General features: G+C 43.4%; 1 protein-coding gene across 1 annotated transcript in view; it reads right to left on the reverse strand.

Annotated features, from left to right (window-relative positions):
* Positions 1 to 3379: 3379 nt before the first annotated feature.
* LOC139692514 (zinc finger protein 296-like) overlaps positions 3380 to 13312 on the reverse strand; it is a 146172-nt gene continuing 136239 nt past the window's right edge. Inside the window, exons 6-7 of the mRNA XM_071590734.1 lie at positions 4872 to 5102; positions 3380 to 3481 (exon numbers count right to left, since the gene is read on the reverse strand). Coding sequence (XP_071446835.1) covers positions 3380 to 3481; positions 4872 to 5102 — 333 coding nt within the window. The remainder of the gene's footprint in view (positions 3482 to 4871; positions 5103 to 13312) is intronic.

Genomic DNA, 13312 nt, shown 5'->3' on the forward strand with positions numbered 1-13312 from the left:
TCAAAATGTAAACATGATATAGAGCTTGTGGGAGACTCCTAATTTACTTCAAAATAGCCAAAACACCAAATAAATTGGAGATCAAATTGAGTTTTAATTGTTTTCAAAATTAATTTGGGAATCAAAAGCAAATAATTATTTTAGAAGTATACTAAATGATCAAATTAATAGTCTTTTTAATGAAATTAACTTAATTATTGCATAAGCATGCCATTGTGAACACGTTTTGTTGTCACAAAACATTATGCAACAAACAAATATGTTGGGATTAATTTCTATGAGGATGTCTGTCTGAAAGAAAACATTGATCATGTATTTACATAAGACAAATGCAAGATAACTGTGCAAATTCGAATTAAATTAGGACTCAATTTGTCTTTCAGTATTTACCTCTATAATGCATAGATGAAATATTTTCCTCATTTGGTGTATTGTACACGAAGCTACGTTTGCTTTGCAAAGTTTGTGTTTTAGGGAAATCCCTAAACACAATAATAATAATCCACTGATTGAAAGGCATTTGGCTGGTTCCTAATTCCAAACAGTAAAAATGAAAGAGAAATCACGACTTCAGAGGGAGAATTGGCCATGATGGTGGTTTCCATACAGCTTTCCTTGGGATGGGATTCCATGAAAGCGGCTAAGTGCGAACGTTGGAACCAGTCAGGGCAATCTTCAGCCTGGGAAAGCCCTCTAACAGGCCACCACCGCAACTGTAGGTCGTAGGCGTGCATGTAGGGGACTCTGCTTCCCCTTGTCCACATGCGACATCTTCTTGTGAACCAACAATGGATCATTTTGCAAAATAATTATTACCATTCAGTGTTATCAGGACGTTCCGAATCAAATTATTCTCATTGTTATATCACATAAACTATGTGAATTACAATCATACTTCCATTTCCACAATATTTTACTTGATCGTAGCCAACATTAGGTTACGACAGCCGCTAGTCCAGCATATTGTTGTCCAGTATACTCGTATATTGTTGTTGTAAAGTGGGCCATGGGACAGATTCACTAGACCGATGCCACCCGGCAATTTTCCTAATTTTAATGAAATTTAAAGAATAATTGCGAGCTTTAAATGATTCGCAGTCAAAATTCAATGGAAAAACGATGCCCGTTTTTCCAAAGGAAACGGAGTGAAGGGGGTTGGAAGCGAATAAAACTATGGAAGAAAAGAAGTTTTGAAATGGTGAACATTTATTCAAACTCTACTCTGTACACCTAGGCCATCTCAAGGGAAAAACAGAGGCGATGCTGATAAACACGAGGCAATTAACTATTCGCACGCTGAGAAGATTTCACTTCCTCCTGCGAGCGCCTTCTCTGCCGCCGGCGTCGGAAGGCCGCCCGTCGCCAGTCGCTGGACACTCCGACCTCCAACGGCGAGAGAGCAGGCCGAGACTGCTGCCCCTCCCTCCCCTCACCAACCCTTTTTCCCTTTGCATTAACCCTTCCTCCACCGCACCCCCTCTGCAGAGATAATTTCGTCCGCCCGTCCACGTTCCCGGCTAGGTGGGGGCGACGGCCTTCCCTTGCCCCTTGGAGGGTGGGAAGGGGGGGGAAGAGAAGGAGGAAGGAAATAGGGCGAGCATTCCCCTGCCCTCATCCCGAAAAAATTGAAGAAAAAAACTGCTTCCCCAAACACCCAACTCCCCGTCACCTCCCGGTGTCCGGCAGCTAAGTGCTAGCCCAAGAATAGGTAAAAATAACACGGGGTGGCCCTCATCGCCACCACCGGGACCCATTTTACAACAAACCAACCAACAAACCGAGCTACCTAATATATATATATATGTATATATATATAAATATGTATATATATATATCCCACACAGGCCTCCTGCATTACCCCGAAACTTATCAAAATATCACTCGCCACTATTCTTGATACCATTTGCGCTCCCGATACCAACCTCACAATGTATACCATTCCAACAAGTTTATCCCTATCTCCCAAACAATCTCGTTAAAAAAACATTTCTTCTACGTCGATTCGTGGAACATTTTTCCTTCACCGGATAAAATATTTAACGCGGTAGGCTTTTTTTTCTGATTCCACTAATGTATGGCCCGATCTCTGTCGTCCTCGTCTATGATATGACAATCTCCAGTCTATGTTAGGATGGATGTGCTCCTCCATGTAGCCGGCGACGCTAATTTTTCGTGCAGTCCTACAGAAAAAATTTGGATATGTTCGTCATGATTCGTCGGTGGACCAAGTGCATGTCGGTCGTGGGCGTCGGCTGCATCTCTCTATCCGTCCCTGATTACTATTCCTCTCTAGCGAGACCGACTCTCTTCCTCCCACCCCCACCCCCTCTCCGGGCTCTCGCCGCCGAGACAGAAGGAAGGCCTCGTTCGAAACATACTGCGACGTGCACTAGATGTGCAGGCGTCCAGTCAAAGAGATCCCTCAGCTTCGGCCGTCATCGGAGGCCCGGCCCTGACCGGGAGGAAGCCCTCACTGCAGCCCCTGTGTGCCCGCCCAGCACATACGACGGACGTTATCTCTCTCTTTCTCTCTTACCCAACGAAAACCCAGTATCCCACAATAGTCTCCTCTACTCCTTTTTTTTAAACACTTTTTAATTTTCGGCGAGGTCTGCATGGCACGGGCGGTTTTGATATGTTCGTTTCACGTTTTTTTTTTGAAAAGGAAATAAAAAGGACGCCCGCGCCATATGAATTGCCTCCGCCATTTTTATAGGCGTCGCATTTTTTTTTCTTGTGTATAACAAAGTGCACTAAAACGCTTTATTTACAAGTTAATCATTTAGTAATTTTCTTTACTTGCTGGTTGGTACTTTTTAGGTATTTATTTGTTTTTTTTTAAATATTTATATATATATATATTCATACTTTTTCATATTTTCATATGCATAATGTTTCAATAACGCTTTCTGTTTCTTTATTTTTCCATATAAGAGACCTCCGGCAGAGTGCGGTGGCGTCGTCGCATTCATCCCTTTAACGCCATCTCTTTTTTGAATGTCCGAAACCCCCAAAAAAGGACTCAAAAGGGAGGGGATGGTTTTTTGATGAAAATCCCTCGCTTCTTTTGGTAAATAAATACGAGAGAGAGAGAGAGAGGGAGAGCATACGTTTGTTGTGTTTGTGTTGGCGCGAAGTCTTCCCATCCATTTTCGCGCCACATCCATACGCACCGCTCCCCTCTTTTCCCCTTCTCACCCCAAACCACCCCCGGTGGCCACCCCCGGTGGCCAACCCCTGCCGCCCTACCCCCACAGCCCTCGACCACCGCACACGGGGGCCTCGGGCGTACCGCCCTCTCTCTCTCTCCCACCCCCTCTCTCCACCCTTCGCCCTCCCTTCCAGAGCCCCCTTCCTACCCCCCGACCCCCCCGGCCGCTCACTGCCCCACCCCCACCTCCCCGTTGGGCACCCCGCCCCCCGCTGCGCCATCCATGGCCGATCCTGCGGACGGCGTGTGGTTGCTGAGCGAGGGACCGACCTGAAAGACAGATGGCGTTAGTGCTCTCCTGCAAAGGGGTCGTTTCGGTTGTTGGGCTAGGGATGGGGGAAGGGTCGGGGCCAGGATAACAAGGACACACGATCCTGTTTAGTTTTTTTTTCGTGGGTCCCTTGGAAAGTATCATTCAGAATCATCGTCGACATATATTATTGCAATTGGCCGGGTACGCGAGCGCGGCATCAGATAAATTTCACATTTATTTGTGCATATTGCGTGAAAAAACGATGACTCGGAAGGAGAATGGAGCAGAAGGAAATTCGCTAGAGCTAGTACTACGACAAATGTCCAGAAAGTAACTTACGTTTATAAATAAAAATATGAAACTGGTGACAAGACAAAGTTTCATTATATATTACATTTGAAAGACATATTCTTAAACTATTTTTCTACATAGTCGTCATTCAAATTGAGGCATTTATCATAACGATACACAAGCTTTTAAATTCTTCCTATGAAGAAATTGGCCGCCTTACATTTTAACCACTAGTTTACACCGGCATGCAACTCTGCGGTCGACCACTGCGGTCCTCGTTGTGAACACTGGTGCGGCCATTTTTAAACTGAATGCACGACTGCCTCACTCCGCCTTCACTCATTATTACTTCTCCGTACACTCCACAGAGTTCCCTTTGAAATTCACTTGGCTTGTGGTTTTTTGTCAATAAAAACTTGATTATTGGTATCGCGGGAATTTCTATTGCTGTGCAAATTTAACAGCTTACAGTGAGCAAAGTAGAAGGACGTCAGTCTACACGTTACCACAGCAGGATGCGCACTGAGTGTAGGGACGTTTAGACACCAAGATGGTGGCTATAGCTCTGCTCACCACGCCACGCTAGGCCGAAACGTGAGTTACTTTCTTGACAGCCTTCGTGTGCTAGTGGTTCTAGAGTAAAGAATGCGGTGTCACTGAGTACATAATTTACATCAAGGGATGTTATTCAAATAATTGGTCAGTGCCATGGGCAACAATAGGCATCGTCGTGCTTTGTGAGCATCAGAAGAAACACCCTGTCAGAAAAGTAAGCATTCTTAAATGAACGCAAAGGGAACAACATTTTCAAGCGTTGGGAGAGTGTTGATGATAGAAAGGCAATGGGGAGAACTGATGGTTAAGAGACTCTGATGCGGAGCGTAGCGTTTTCCACGTCCGAAACCTGGTATAATAAGAGAGAAGAGAACCGGCGCACAGAGAACTTTGATCCGCGGGCAAGAAGAAGGGAGGAGTGAATGGACTAAATGAAAGAAAAGGACAAGCGAGGAAGCTCCGCATGTGAAAGATGCTGGGAAATATTTCTTGGAATTCGGCGATGAAAATGGAAAATGGCTGTTAGAGAAAAACTAGCCACGGTCTCCTAGGTCACCTTACCATTCTGAGGATGGACTGAGAGCTGGCTTCCAAGATGGCCGTCGTGATCTTGGGATTGACCATCATCTCGGCGATCATCTCCTCTTCCTCCACGCCCCCCTCCTCCTCGCCCCTCGATGACGCCCTCTCCTCCTCGTCCTCCTCGCCCACCGACACGCCAACCACCTCGCCCAGGGCCGGACTGCCCGCGTCCATCGGCGTGGAGGGTGTGCCACACTCCGAATCCGACTCCTGGACAACGGTGAGAGAAAGAGATAGACGATCACCATGGGCACCTAGGGAGGGTAAGGATCTTGATGGACACACTCCACTCTACTTCCACTGGCACAACATGCCAGTGTACCACCGCCTATCGTGACACCGAGTGCCGGAACACCCTACGTCACTTCACTGCAAATAATATACCCTCTGTGTCCAACCAACATGTCTAATCCTTCCCCCCCCCCCCAGTACCTCACCTCCCAAAAACTCTCCCCTCTATCGAATTCTCTAAAATGCCCTCGACATTAAATATGCCCTGAAAAACCTTACTTCCTAAACTCTTCATATACTTCTTATTTCAACGACCCTATTTCCTAAACTATCTTGCTGAGCACTTCTTTATTTTATTTTCGTATCCATCCATTCTATTCCCCATTGTTCTCCACGCCCAAATCTCAAAATTCTTCAATCTATTTTTACCCTCTTGCCTCAGAGACCAAGTTTTCGAAGAGCATAAAGCTCCCCTTTGTATAAGGGTTTTCGATAATCCATTGCTTAAATCATTACTTAAGGTCCCTTTCGTAAATTCCCTCCTCTTTCAAAAAAGCTCCTTTAGCAAACGCTATTTTTCTCCTGATGTCAATTTCAATGTGTCTATCTTTGGAGAGGGACAAAGCGAAATGAAATAATAAGCGACAAGTACGCTCCAGGAGAAGGAATACACCTTGTTATGATTGTGAAGTGAGCTCAGATATTCCAACACCGTCCTCCCTAAGCAAGAAGCATCTAAAGGGATAAGGATATTCCTCGACCCTGCTAATGGATGAAAGCTATACAGAGTGGTTTATCCCGGGGGTCTTGTTCACGGATGTGACAAAAAAGCACACAGTATGGAAAAGGGAAAAGAGAAATGATAAATATGTCCATAAAAATGCATAAAAATCGGATATCAAAATACAAAACCAACTGAAGGGTTTATTATTCCGCAAACAGCATTAAAAATAAATTGAATTCGTTCAAATAATTCAGTTAAGTTTAATAAATAGAGAGTTCTGCTTCGAGATCACTTTAGTTACAAAGCACTTTAATCCATTAACCCGAATATTAGGTATACAATTCGAAAGGGAAACATTCATACGGTTTTAATCCAACGTTTCATAATATTATTAGCGTACGCAACTTGAGCAAGAATATCACAAGAGTTAAAAAATAATTTCAAGTCCTTCACCACACCGGAAAATGTTCCGGATTTATGCGAAACACATTAGGGTTCGTCGTGGAATTACGAGATCGAGCAGTTTTGACTTAATTTTCATTTTTCGCCATGGCGATTCGTTTGTTTTTCCTGCGTTTTCCGGTTCCATTATTGGAATTGAAATGACAAGTAGTAAAACACGTCAATTCAATCGATTAGCTACAGTTAGATAGATTTAAGATGAGGACAACGGCGCCTTAAAAATTAATTTAACTTTACCTAGCCTTCAACTTCAAAAGGTGCGTGCATTGAAAAGATCGGAGAGACAGACAAGAGAGTTAAGCCGAGTTAGATTGGCGTTCCACTTTCATTTCTTCCTAGAACGTGTATTTCGGATTTTAAAGTTAAGATTCGCAGCTTTTTCCTCGATTTCCGTCGTTATGTTCAATTAGGAGATCTCGCTCTCAGTATAGTTGCATTAACTAACTTCTTAGGATCTCCAGATCTCACATGAAGCATTACCGTTCTCAATTATTTGAAAATACAAGGTTTGTAGAAAAAGTATCGGTGACGATTGTTTCCTGACGGGCAACGATTGCGTGAACTTCTGAATACAGACCGTCGCTTAAGTGTGTGCATGATTGCAGATGGTATTGACATTAGATAAGATGACGGTGCACCTAACATTGTCACTAAAAGATTGGCGATGCGAAAGATCTGCGCTAAACTCACCCCGAAGGTCTTTGGACAAAAGATAAAGGGCAGAGTCGAGTGTCGGCTTACGAAGGAAGACCTTCTACAACGGCGTCGCGATGATTCCTCACCTTAACAATCCCGACTTGGCACCATTAGCCTATTTTCTATTCCCAAAAGTGAAACCCTCCTTCAAAGGACACCACCATGGGACCCTAAGTGCCGTCAATGAAGCTTTCACGCGTACCCTTAAGGATATTTCGGACTCTGCCTACCAGGGAACCTTCGAGTCGTCAAAAAACCGCCGGCAAAAGTGTGTCGACGCTCAAGGAATGTGCTTTGAAGAATTATGAGGCATTTTACTGGTAATATAGTACTCGAAATAAATCTATTTTTACCAAATTTTCCCGATACCTTTTATACAAACCATGTATTAAAGTAATATTTTAATGTGAATTACTTGGAAATTATTATAACATCCCGTGGGAGCGCGAGTGACAGCCAATAATTGGCTTCACAAGGCCATTGGAATGCTTCTTAAGACGGTTTGTGCGAATGAGATGGTTCATTCGCACAAATAATAATTAATCATTCGAAGTGGACGTAAGAAGTAGACTTAGTCGGAAGGAATGGCATTTTGAATCGCATTGTTAGCATTGAACGACAATTATGAGCGTTACCTAATAGTTCCAGGTAGTTAAACTTTGTAATGCTATGGAAAGTAACTTCTATTTTCAATCTACAGAGTGATGTTTCAATGAGAAACATTTTCGATTTGGAAAATATGACGCCATTTCAATAAATCATATTTTTTTAAAATGAAAACTTAACTCTTCGGGTCGAATCGATATATACTTTCACCGGTTTTAGGCTCTAATTGTAAGAAACTGAAAAGAAAACATCGAATATCTTATTTGATGGTAAGCAGGGAATGCTCGAATTCTTAACTGCACTCGATGCTGTAAATCAAAAGGGTGAGGAGGGGAAACTTCCGCTTTGCATTCCCATCGGTGAAGACGAGAGTGAGTGAGTGAAGGGAATAAGGGCGGACGGGGGGTGGGGGGAGGGATGGGGTGTGCGTCGACTGGGCGTCGAACAGCCCCTGGAGGGCAAGCCAGCCCACAAGACTCCGGTGAATTGCACCTCATGCCTCGGGCCTGGTTTTCTGACTGAATATTTCACCCGAGCGTCAAGAAACTCAAATGAAAGCCGCAGGAATTCATTCAAAGCGTGCTTCGAGCTTGCTCAAACATCTGTCCGTGTTTACCTTCGGAGGAATAGCAGCAAGACACCCAAGTTTTAGAAATGAATAGTAATCTCTTGGTATTAACGCGACCATTAAAAAGTAATGGAAGGGGAACATGGAGAAGCAAATTAACGCAGAGAGATTAAGTCATTAGGAAGACGAGAATATGGGTAATGGTATGGGGAGCACAACGCGGGTGAGAATTAATGTTTTAACATCAGCGTCAAACACGACTGGAGATTTCTTAGCTTGGAAACACCGTTACGAGCTTTTTTTATGCACTCAAAGTGTGCCGTGCACGCCAATAGAGATTCGACACTATCTCTCTAATCTCGTTGTTTTGTTTTATCTATCATAGAAATAGATGAAAACGGGTGAGATAAGGGAAAAAAAGGGAGTCAAGATGACATTTAGCTGTTTCTGTGTGCTTATGAACGATCGTAATGAAAAGAAAGTTTTCAAAGACGGAAGAGGTGGATAAATAATGAAAAGAGCAAGAATAAGTTATAAACTGGAGGATAGCTTTTAGATGGCAGTAATTATTATGAAACAAGATACTCGCACATTAGTTTTAGAGAATATTAAGTACAAGAAATTGATTTTTAATTAAATATTTAAAACTTCAATGAAATCAATGATAGGTCTTTCCTCTACAACTCCTAAGCAAAGAAAAAAATGATTTTTCATTTAAATAAACAAACAACCCAAAGCCAACTATTTGCCTTTTCTGCAAGAGAAAATTACGTAATGTAATGTAACTGAAACTGAAAACTTAATATCAAACTTAACATTTTTTTCATATTATGTGAATAAATCATTTTTATGTTGCAATATTTCAAGTCCAACCGCGTCATTCTGGATATATATCTACAGAACTATTATGTAGAAGTACATTTTCGCATGGATGCAGAAATAGAGCTATCGCTACAGGTGAGGGCGCTTCGGCCCCAAACAGAAAAAGGCTAGAGGTCGTATGATGCACTAATTAGCAGAGGGAATGATAAATACACTCTCTTCAAATAGCAAATGGAGCTAATGAATGGTAATATAGAGAAGTGGGCTAATCCGATACATTTCAAAATACAGGGCTCATCCTGGTAAGGTAATTCTTATTACGGAAATGTATCAGAAACGTGGAGAGGAAGGAATATAAGTATACCAAGACCTATTTGAAAATTAGCTGAACATCCACATACAGTCGCCCTATGCAACATATTACAATTGAAAGCTTTGGTCAAAAATATTAAAACATAAAGATATTACTTCCTAAACTTGGTATTCACGGCGATGGAGAGAAATAATGGTTGCTAACAAGTTGTTTTATTATTACTCGTTAACAGCAATGCTATCTTGTAAACGTACAAGGTTTGTTTGAAAAGAATAGGTAAAACTTTGGTAAAAATAGATTTATTTCAGGTATATGCTAAATTCCTCAAAATTATTCAAAGTATATCCCTTAAGCGGGGACACACTTTTGCCAGCGGCTTTCCCACGATTTGAAGCCTCCCTGGTGGGTGGATTCCAAATGTCCTTAAGGATACGCGTGAAAGCTTCTTTGGCGGCACTTAGGGTCAGCCATGGTGGAGTCCTTTGAGGGGGGGGGGAGGATTTCACTTTTGCGAATAGAAGATAGCCTGCTGATGCCAAGTCGGAACTGTAAGGGGATTGGGGAATCGTCGCGACGCCTTTACAGGTCTTCGTAAGCAGACACTCGACTCTACTCTTTGGTCGTCTGTCAAGATCTTCGGGACGAGTTTAGTGTAGTTCTTTCGCATCGCCAAATATTCAGTAATAATGGTGTGCACTGTCATCATATCAACACCAATACGATCTGAGATCATGTGAACACTTAACAGACGGTCTGAATTCAGAATTTCACGCACGCGCCAGGAAATAATTGTTGCCGATACTTTTTATACAAGCCTTTTATTTACGTACGACTTTATTTTTAGCACAATACCTAATTTATAGGAAATCAAAATCAATATATGTGAAACTCGTAACATATAATATTAATATTTTCGCATAGATAAATTTCTAACTCTTTCTTTAAGCTCCTAGTTGGAATGAGTTATTCGCCACGTTTCTCCGATATTCGCTGACCAGTCAGCAGAAGCGGCCTCGTCGCAAGACCGCATTACGTATTTATTCCCCTTTGTTCTGCGCGTAAGGCATACCTATATATCAAAGTGGCTCACAGTCGAAGTTATTCTCGCTCGGAGTCGACGGTCTGACTCCTCGGACACCCTCGGGGCCAAGCGAACGGACGCCCAAGGAATGCAAGTCACAGCCGTCACACTGAGGATTTGCGAGTAAGTTTTCGTTTTTCGGGACTTTTCGTCGCTTTCCCTCCAGTACCATCAACCTAACTCTGCAACCACTCAGCGGCCCTTGTTCCTCTCCTCACCCCGTCGAAGACTGCTTCGAAGAGCCTCCTCAAGTGGACGGACCTCGGATTTCGCAAACAGAGTTCGTGACTCCATTAACGAGCGCACACACACACACACACACGACCTGCTTCGACACAGTGGGAACTACCGTCATCGTCTCCGCCGGTGGGCGTCGTCGTCGGGGATTGGTCGGGGCCCTCCATGCGGGGGCACCGAAATGAGGAGGCTGTGAGAGAGGTGCCGGCCGACCCCTGTTTCCAGACCGTCCCCGCCTCCCCCGGGGGGGAGGGGTCCCCGAGAACGGTCCTTGGAGTGTCCGTCGAGAAGAGGCGGACACCCTGTCCTCCCTCCTCCTCCACTCGACATTTCATAAGGGCGGGTTGTCATTCCCCCCCCCCCGCAATAAGCCCCGCCTTCGACACAACTCCCGCCCTTCACCTTACCCCACCTTCTCCCTCTCTTCTAGAGCCTTATCCTCAGCCGCGCATCTCTTCCCTTGTGCATCAGTTTCCTTCACGTCGGGGTAACTTCTAATTGACGCGTCCTCAGCTGTCAAATTGCGTCGCTTCTAATTAGACGTAACTTAATTGCGAACATTTGTTCATTAATTCCATGTGGGTCAGATATGCGTCCCATTACGATCTCACGTAATGATCAGTTGCATTAATTCCGGAGATATTTCCGAAGACTATGAGCCAACTGATTAGGCGGGATTCATTGGTCGCCGTGTGAATAGACCACTTCTACTTGTGACGTCCCGCAATGCTCAAAGGCAAATTAAAACTTCGATTGACGCGGGGATACTTATTATTTAATTCCCCACTTTGTTGGAGTGCAAAAAGATTTCGTTTTACTTCGGCGATGGAGATGAGCGAATTTATTGCAGACAAAGATAAGAGCTCCCTTATAACTACGTATGATAAGGCAGAAGAGGGTCGTTGAAGCATCTGTAGTTAATAGATACGATCGTTGCTTGAGGAACGAAGTTTATGGGTCTATTTCAAGCTTTCCATCATGTGAGGGTGATTATTTCTGAGATTATGAAGCTACTTAAATATATTCCTGATTAATTACTTTCCTTAATTAATTATAAATATCACGACTCGATGTTTTAAATACCCATCCGCACTTTTATTTCTCAAAAATGTACCATTACTCAAATTCTTTGATCGAATTGAATCACTAGCTTATTAACTGTTTTTAGACAGCTGTTGAAATCTCCGTATTCGCAATCTAAATAATTTCTACATTCTACTCAGATTATTCTCAAGAATGCTGGAATTATTTTTATCATTACAGAATGATGAATGCCTAAAGAATACTTGGTTGTAATAATGACTTGTAGATAATCCTACAAGAATAAAATTGATTTATAATTATTTTTATGGAGAATATGGAGATTAATTGGGTCAGTCTCATATTATTTTATGTTTTAAAAAGAGTTGAAGTTACATTCTTTTTGCAATTTGGGAGGGTGGAGCGATATTTAGAGAACTCGAAGTTCAGATTTCGTACTAACTAAAGTCTCGAAGGCTACTTCCGGCACATCCTGTGTAAATTGCTCTCGCATTATTTTTGCCATTAACTTAATTAGATGGCGGCGAAGAAGGGCCCAAGGTTCACTGCCGAGCACCCGTTTCACCTTTTAGTTAGAGCCATCGTCCAGCATTTTCTTTGGATTTTATCGTTGGCACAACACTGAAAAATTTATGCCGGAACAGATAGACGATATAGAGGAGAACATCGTTTGTATATTACATCTATTCAAGCACTAATAAAATCGTAATAAGTAAACCTTAATCAACAATTGTCACTAAATCGGACTAATTAGGACTAAATGACATAATATTTACTCGGAAAATGAACAAATCACCCTAGCATTTATAAAATAATAATTAAACTATATATATATAATAAATCTCTCTTACTAGTTGAACTTAGTTCTAATTATACTCCTTTGTTATGCTCTAAATATTGGTTACAATTCTTCGAAACGGTTATTTTTAGACTTCAACACAAGGCTTAGAACGAGATCATGGTCACCGTTACCGAATGAAGTGCCGCGCCAAGAGCCCGTAGGGACATTTTAATTAAAAGAAAACACTTAGGAGTGCTAATCCATCATTGCTTTAATCATTTTTCGATGTGAAAGTTCTATTATCTTATAGCCGTCTAGGTTTTCAGGGGGTTAAACATCGGGCCGTCGCAGCCTTCAACGTGACGTTTATCGGCGAGAGAGTCCCCTCTCCCTCCATAGACTATTTGCTTTAACTTTAAAAAAAAGAAGAATCAAGGCTGCGTGATGCTCTTCCACTCCGTCCGAATGCTTTCGTCCCGTTGTTTGCCGTTCCCGGGTCCCCGCCCTCACGGAACCAACGCGAACCACGCCCACGTCCTCCTCCATGTCGACCCCCCCCCCTTCCCCTCTAAACTTTGGTCTGGGGAGAGGCTCTGCACTCGTGTCTCTGCGGCGGCGTGCCGGGGGCTATGCGCCCTGCACCACATCTCTCCAACCATTCCGCAGTGCGGGGGAGGAGGGGGCGGTTGGTTTCGGGGGCGGAGGGAGGGAAGGGGCGTCGGAGGTGCTTCTCGAAGGCACAGCGCGCGAGCTTCAAGAGGTGACTCTCCTCCACCCTCTTCTCTCTCTCTCTCTCTCTTCGTCTCCCCGGGGGGTCGAGCTTGCTTTAAACCCCGTGAGGACTCCCTGCACTCGAGC

The sequence above is a fragment of the Hetaerina americana genome, unplaced genomic scaffold (genome assembly GCF_022747635.1).
Source record: "Hetaerina americana unplaced genomic scaffold, ioHetAmer1.1.p SCAF_4, whole genome shotgun sequence".
Classification (NCBI taxonomy): Eukaryota; Metazoa; Arthropoda; class Insecta; order Odonata; family Calopterygidae; genus Hetaerina; species Hetaerina americana.